The sequence below is a fragment of the Saimiri boliviensis genome, chromosome 17 (assembly GCF_048565385.1).
Source record: "Saimiri boliviensis isolate mSaiBol1 chromosome 17, mSaiBol1.pri, whole genome shotgun sequence".
NCBI lineage: Eukaryota > Metazoa > Chordata > Mammalia > Primates > Cebidae > Saimiri > Saimiri boliviensis.
Genome location: NC_133465.1, coordinates 46,364,545 through 46,372,905, shown reverse-complemented (window position 1 = coordinate 46,372,905; position 8,361 = coordinate 46,364,545). Strand labels below are relative to the sequence as shown.

The 8,361-nt window shown below is 38.6% G+C and overlaps 1 protein-coding gene across 1 annotated transcript; it reads left to right on the top strand.

Annotated features, from left to right (window-relative positions):
- Positions 1 to 7,442, top strand: KRT25 (keratin 25). The gene is made up of 8 exons (XM_003942810.3): positions 1 to 501; positions 804 to 886; positions 1,259 to 1,415; positions 3,549 to 3,710; positions 3,796 to 3,921; positions 4,576 to 4,793; positions 5,877 to 5,944; positions 7,074 to 7,442. The coding sequence occupies exons 1-8, from the start codon at positions 73 to 75 to the stop codon at positions 7,181 to 7,183; spliced, it is 1,353 nt and encodes a 450-aa protein (XP_003942859.1). The 5' UTR covers positions 1 to 72; the 3' UTR covers positions 7,184 to 7,442.
- Positions 7,443 to 8,361: the final 919 nt, after the last annotated feature.

The following is an 8,361-nucleotide window of genomic DNA, read 5'->3' as shown; positions in this document are numbered from 1 at the left end:
ACCACTTAGGCAAGAAGGCACTCCATCTTCGCTTTCACAAATACAGCTCTGCAACGCATTTGCCCTGATACCATGTCTCTTCGACTTTCCAGTGGATCCAGGAGATCCTGTTCTCGTGCCAACACAGGATCACTTAGGCTTTCTGGTGGTGGAACCAGCTTTGGGGCTGGAAATGCTAGTGGCATTTCAGGGATTGGAAGTGGCTTCTCTTGTGCCTTTGGAGGCAGCTCATCAGGAGGAAACGCAGCGGGAGGCAATCCCTGTGCTGGCTTCACTGTGAATGAGGGGGGGCTCCTTTCTGGCAACGAGAAGGTGACCATGCAGAACCTTAATGACCGCCTGGCGTCCTACCTGGACAATGTGCGTGCTCTGGAAGAGGCCAACGCTGACCTGGAGCAGAAGATCAAGGGCTGGTACGAGAAATTTGGACCTGGCTCTTGCCGTGGTCTTGATCATGACTATAGCAGATATTTCCCAATAATTGATGATCTTAAAAACCAGGTAAGAAATCATACTTCCCAATCATTTTCACGTACCTTTATTTTTAAATTTTCCTTTCTTCATTAAATTCTAAAAACATTTATTATTCCTACTTGTGATTTCTTAAAAAGAATTCCAATTTAGCATTGGAAATAAGCATTAAGTAGATTCAACTGGTTTACTTCATAATAAAAATGTCTCCATTTCATATCTATTATTAACTTTGATTTTTTTCCATTTCCTGCTCTTTAAAATAAAAAATACTTTTTGTTCTTTACCGATTGTGATCAACTGCCTTTAAAAAGTCAAATTCCCGTTTCTAGATCATCGCTTCCACCACTAGCAACGCTAATGCTGTGCTGCAGATTGATAATGCCAGGCTTACAGCCGACGATTTCAGACTTAAGTAAGTAGACTGCCAGAGTGAAATGAATTCACAGCAATTCATGCAAAGCATTAGGTCAAATTTACCAACTCTTATTCCAAAATTATAAAACACTTGAATTTCACATAAACAGGATGTTATTACTTTTTTATGCTTTGACTATTAAATACAAAGCATGAACTGCTATTAAAACCAGGGCCCAATATCATAGTTTCTTTTTCTGTCAAATACCTCAAAGTGGAAACAATAATTATTATAGTGATTATTGTACAACAAACTTTGAAAATGTCTCTTGTGGCCAAATCTTCAAAATTCCAGAATTCTAGCATTTGTAGATCAGCCACTATGTCGTCAACCATGTGACAAATTAGGAAATCATTAACACTCTTTAAGGTATGAAAATGAGCTGGCTCTTCACCAGAGCGTAGAGGCTGACGTCAATGGGTTACGAAGAGTTTTGGATGAAATAACCCTGTGCAGAACAGATCTGGAGATTCAGTACGAGACCCTGAGTGAGGAGATGACTTACCTCAAAAAGAACCATAAAGAGGTAAGAGCTACTCATCTACATTTTGCTAGATCATATACTTAACCTCTCCTATAAAAAGCTGGTGCTGAAGACACATTGTCAGAAAGACATGAGGGCTGAGCTGTCTTTTTAAGTGTCAAATTCTTTGTACACATTCACCCTTGCTCTCTCATCAGGTTTCCTATGGGGAAAAAAAAAAGGAATCATGTTTTCCAGACCAATCAGGGTTGTAAGAGCAGTGCTTGGCTAGGTAATTATAGGTAAGTTAAAATGATCCACTTAGGAGATTACATCGAATTAGATAAAGTAAATATACTTTAAGGATATCCTAAGAAAACTAGATCTAAATTTCTGTATGACAGTGGCAGATTTAAAACACTAAAACATTTACTTCATGCACATATTAAGTATACATACATAACGCTAGTACATATTCTTAATAGGTATGGCTATAAAAATAATGAGACTGAAATTAAACTATTATACCAGAAATTATGCTTCATCATAAACTTCCAGAGTGGTCATTGTTGGAAACTAAGTTCCAAATTTTAGATTGCAGCAATTACATCTTTAGGATTGCTTTCAGAGGCACTGTTTTCCAAAAGGGAAAAATCTTTATCCTTTGAAACTAAATTTGACATTTTAAAATAGCCAAAAATGATCAAGCCAAATGCTTAAAACAGAAGATCAAGCTAAGACTCCTACTTGATTAGTCATGAGCCTGCCTTATAACTGCTTGAATCACATTGATTTGACTACATGGATTCAAATATGGTTACAGCTCTTGGTGTATAATAAATTTTCGATGAATTAAAAGCAATTCCTCAAAAATTTATTATATATATATATGGGGTTGCCTGTAAGTGAGGCATTACAAAAATCAAAGATATATATATCTTTTTTTATCTTTTTATTTTTATGCTTAAACCAGGAAGTTTTCACTAAATCCTCAGATATAAAAGCCACATCTGTAGATAGAGAAGACGTAGGGTCAACCAGAAGGAAAGAAGGCTGGAAGAGCTGAGGGACTCATTGCAGGGAGGAATGAAAACCTTAGTTACCATCATTAAGACCAATTCATGAACAGGGAGGAGAGTTTTGGCAGCAGACATAAGCTGATGAGTGGTATTCCAATTTACAAAGTCTTCACAGTGATGCCTGCCATTCACAATCTTAGAACTGACTCACACATTCTAACAGCATGCAGTTCAGACAGGATAACATGTAGACTTTGACTGCAACATAAATTCCAGCTTCCATGATGATAACAATCGTAATAACCAGCATTCATCTAGCATTTAAGTGCGAGGCAGTGTCATGGGGTCTTATTATTTGTTCTTTGACTTCTTTTAACAACTCAGAGAAGGATTTTTAATTATTCTCAATTTTCAAATAAGTAAATAGAAATTTAAAGAGGTTAAGCCACTTTTCCAAACTCACCAGCCACTACAGGGCAGAACCAAAATTCACACAGAGATTTGTGTGACTCTAAAGTCCAACATGATACTTACTGTAATGTTCCTGAATAGACTCAATAGACAGCTGGGATTCTTCAGAGGGTGATGTTCTTCCCTGCAGGGTGTACACACACGCACACACACATGCACACGCACACACACACACACACACCACTTATTTATTTGTCTATCTATAATCATTTCAATTGTTCAGAATTATTCAAACTCGGCCCTTCAACCATGTTCATGGCTGTGTTGAGGCTGTAGCTGAATTGAGACTGCATCAAAGCCAGCCCCTAGTGGGATGAAGACCATTCCACAAAGGTGGAGAATAGAATAAGCGTGGGGGATCATTCATTTTAAATGTTTAAAACTTCCATTTGGAAAAGGAATTAAGTCTCATTCTAAGTAGTAGAACTGAAACTGATGAGTTTAAGTCATAAGAGCCGGAGTTTGGCTCACTCTAATGTGGAACTCTGGAACAATTAAAACTCTTCCAGCATGAAACAGGCAACTTCCTAAGGTTGAAATCACTGTCTTTGAGAATTAGGTCAACGGTACAGGAAGTATCGCATGCGGTGGGAGCAGGAAATGCACAGCCTGGGAAGGGAAAACTCTAAGTGCCCTTCCAAAGCTAACCTTCTACACTTTCCATGAGATCCCTGCACAGCTGAGCTGAACACTTTTCTGCCTCTAGGAAATGCAAGTTTTGCAGTGCGCAGCCGGAGGCAACGTGAACGTGGAGATGAACGCGGCCCCCGGGGTGGACCTCACGGTTCTGCTGAACAACATGCGAGCCGAGTACGAGGCCCTCGCAGAGCAGAACCGCAGGGACGCGGAGGCCTGGTTCAACGAGAAGGTGACTCTCGTCCAGAGAACAATCCCTTTGCGTGTGACTGATATTCACGAAAGTAAGATTCGCTCCTTCTCTTGCGTCGTTTCAGAGCGCCTCGCTGCAGCAGCAGATCTCCGAGGATGTCGGAGCCACAACCTCAGCCCGGAACGAGCTGACTGAAATGAAGCGCACTCTTCAAACCCTGGAAATTGAACTTCAGTCTCTCTTAGCCACGGTAAGAAAAGGACAATTTTTTTTTTTTTTTTTTGAGATGGAGTCTCACTCTGTCACCCAGGCTGCAGTGCAGTGGCATGATCTTGGCTCACTGCAACCTCCGCCTCCCGAGTTCAAGCAATTCTCCTGCCTCAGCCTCCCAAGTGGCTGGGATTACAGGGGCACACCACCACAGCCGGCTACATTTTGTATTTTTAGTAGGATCGGGATTTCACCATATTGGCCAGGCTGGTCTTGGACTCCTGACCTCGTGATTCGCCTGCCTCAGCCTCCCAAAGTGCGAGGATCACAGGCATCCACCGTGCCTGGTGAAAAGAACAATTTTTTTTACCATCTCCTCGGTCATCATGTTAGATACTTATCAGCTGGTTTTAAAAACTTTAACAATGTTGAAACTATATCCATATATCTTTTTATAATTGTCTTAAAACGTAAGGAAAGAATAGGATTGTATAGCTGACAGCTAAAACAACGTGAATGCCTTTAGGTCTGTTTTACCAAAAGGAAGGATTTGCTCATTTTTGAGCAGTATCTGAGTCTATATGTCCATGTGAAATCTAAAACGTTAAGTTAACGGCAGGAGAAAACCATATATCAAAGAACTTTTTGCTTATCTGCATCTCCATCTCAGGTTCTCTTTATTGCTTCCTGACAGAAACACTCCCTGGAGTGCTCCTTGACAGAGACCGAGAGTAACTACTGCGCGCAGCTGGCGCAGATCCAGGCTCAGATCGGGGCCCTGGAGGAGCAGCTGCACCAGGTCAGAACCGAGACCGAGGGCCAGAAGCTCGAGTATGAGCAGCTCCTGGACATCAAGCTCCACCTGGAAAAAGAAATTGAGACCTACTGCCTCCTTATAGGAGGAGATGATGGGTAGGTAAAATAATTTACATGAATGGTGTAATATACTGAAATCTGCTTGCAAGTTAGATCCCGCTTTCCACTGGAAAGTGGACATACTATGACTGCACGCATTTATTATCACGAATGCTAAATATTGAATATAATACACACTCGGCTGCCAAAATACAAATTAACATCTTCCCAGACCAATGTGCAGCAGGCACTGAGTTTCAGGTATGAAAATTAAAAATATCACTTCTAGAGTGAAAAGAACAGAAGGGAAGCTAAACGGAGCTTCAATGTGTGGACCAGGATTCCGACTCTGGAAATGGTTTCTGGAGCTCAGCACTCACAGAATCATGTCTTCATAGCACTGATAAAGTCCCAAGGGCACAGGTCCGGGAATCTAGAGCTCAGGGTTGTTAGGAGCAGGAAGCTTCCTGAATTGACAATGAAGAGCATTTTCATGACCCCAGAAAGTTCTTCTGTGCCTCACTTCCCTTGGCAGTTACTGTTTTATCCATTCTTGATGTTAATGTAAAAGGAATCATAAAAATATATATATATATATATATATATATATATATATATATATATATATCACTTCTTAATGCTGAAGCAGAATGAAAACATTACAATCTCAGAGAAAACTCCACTTACAAAAAGTATCTTGTAATTGTCTAACTGCTGAAGCGATCTACACCACCTTTCTCCACCTGTCATCAAATCCTCCCTCATCGACTAGAATGATGCTTCCAAATAGAAGTCCCTACACAGCTATAGACACTTGTCACAATTCATAAACCTGCACAACTTGCAAGGGTGAATTTTAACATAAGTTGTATAAATACACCCAGTGGCATGTTAGAACTGCTGTTACCATCTCGTGACAGCCTCTTCTGCACATTTCTTCCTAACTCCTCACTTAGTCACTTGGTAACTTAAGATCAGCAATGGAGAAGGTATTCATACTTCTACAAAAACTGGCAGATGCTACAAATCAAATACTGGGTTACACAGTTGAAACTACCGAAGAGCTAAAGAAAACCACGTGGTGAATCTAGAATTGATGGGATTCTCTCTAAATCACCCTCTTTTGTAATGTTTTCACAGAGCCTGTAAGTCTGGAGGTTACAAATCTAAAGATTATGGATCTGGAAATGTGGGAAGTCAAGTCAAAGGTAATTGAAATGAAATGTTATGTTATGCTACTTTTTAATTTTTTTTAACTTTTATTTTAGGTTTGGGGGTATACTGGAAAGTTTGTTACATAGTTAAACACATGTCATGGAGGTTCGTTGTACATATTATTTCATCATCTAGGAATTAACCCCAGTACCCAATAGTTATCTTCTCTGCTCTTCTTCCTCTTTCCACTCTTTCTCCTCAAGTAGAACCCAGTGTCTGTTGTTTCCTTCTTTGTATTCATAAGTTTTCATTATTTAGCTTCCATTTATAAGCGAGAACTTGCAGAGTTTGGTTTTCTGATCCTGCATCAGTTTACTAAGCATGATAGCCTCCAGCTCCATCCATGTTCCTGCAAAAGACATGATCTCATTGTTTTTCATGGCTGCAGAATATTCCATGGTGTTTAGGGCTTTATCCAGCCTGTCACAGATGGGCGTTTAGGTCGATTCCTTGTTCTTGCTATTGTGAATAGTGCTGCAATGAACATTCACATGCATGTGTCTTTATGGTAGAATGCTTTATATTCCTCTGGGTATATATACCCAGCTACTTCATTTTTTAAATGAAAAGCTTGATTGTTCTTGTATTACCATGGCTTGGTAAGAATAGATCCAATAAAGACCTGTAGTAGATATCCATGTGTGCTAGATGTCTACTGTTAGTGATATGTGCTAGATCACGAGGCCAGGAGTTTGAGAACAGCCTGACCAACATAGTGAAATCCCGTCTCTACTAAAAATACAAAAATTAGCAGGGCGTGGTGGTGGGCACCTGTAGTCTCAGCTACTCAGGAGGCTGAGGCAGGAGAATCATTTGAACCTGGGAGGCAGAGGTTGGGGTGAGCTGAAATCACGCCTCTGCACTCCAGTCTGGGCAACAGAGCAAGACTCTATCTAAAAAAAATTAACTAATTAATTAATTAATTATTTCAAAAAGTAACATGTCACCATGTTTTTTCCTAACCAAGTAATCAAAGTTATTTACCAAAAATGAGTCTAAGTATTTGTGCTTACTGCACAGTTCACCTCTATATGCAAATCCTGTTATTCCTTTAAATTATATGATTTCTTATTCATCTTTTTTTTAACCATATAAAATCTCCTTTTAAATTTTAATATTCAGACTCAGCCAAAGCCATAGTGGTTAAGAAAGTTCTTGAGGAGGTAGACCAGCGCAGCAAAATACTAACCACCAGACTCCACTCATTGGAAGAGAAATCTCAAAGCAATTAATTTGAGATGCAACAGAGAACGTACGCCACATACCCCCTGAGAAGAAAAGACATTACGTACCTGTCCAGAAAAATGAGCACCTCTAAGAAAAACGTCTGTCCTGTTGTCTTTCTGTTACTTTCTCTTTCTGGGCAATCAATAACAGTGTCTCCCCATTCATCTGGAAGAATGTCTCACACAGATATGATGACTCATTTGATTACCCTTCAGAAATCTGTTGTCAACTCTTTGTATTCAATAAAACTCTTCTTTAGCAGGTTGTCATTGGTGATGTTGTGTTTTCTTCAGAATGTTTATGTGTGCAGTATAAATATGTGAACACCTAACAGCTTTTATTTTTATAAAAACTCTTTTAAAATAATAGATTTTCTCATAGCTTTTCATAAGGATTACCCAAAATTCAAACTGAGACACATTCAGAAAGAATAGAAATACTTTTATTTAAATCCCCAATCTGCCATACTTTGACATACTAAGAAGCCTATTACCTTTAATAATAACTAAAATGTATACATTTCAGATTCTTCATCTGTAAATGGAGATTATAAAAGTAGTTCTTTCAAATGGTTATTGTAGATTAAACAAATAAGTTGTTGCAAAGTGCACTTACGGGGTAAGCATTCAATAAATGCTAATACTTATTTTTAATACCCAATATTTATAAAGATTAATTCTCAATCTCATCTTTCTCTTGGATATATATGTTAAATAATATGCCAAATGTAATAGAAGTTATAGCAAAAATTCTAGTTTAGAATCCAAATTATAGGAATAGAGCCATCCACTTCTATTACAAATTTGTAGCAAATATTTACAACTCTGTTGACCAAGAAAGATTTATCTCTACTAAAGGGAAATAAATTAGAGTAACTAAAAACATAATTTCCTCAGATAAGATATTACCTCTAGCTACTTAGTTGACCCTCTATCCTGTATGGATGGATTATCCATATTATAATCTATTCAAAAAAATTTGTTTCAGGCTCCACTTGAAAATAAGGATATTGTAATTATCCCCGAATTGTTTTTATTACCTTCTTCTGATACAATCTTAGCACAGGCCACTAGAGCCAAAATGCCTAATTATGTCCTTCATTACATTATGTGAAATAAAAATATTACAATCTCAGAGAAAATTCCACTTTATTCTGTAATTGCCTAAGTGCTGAAGCGATCTG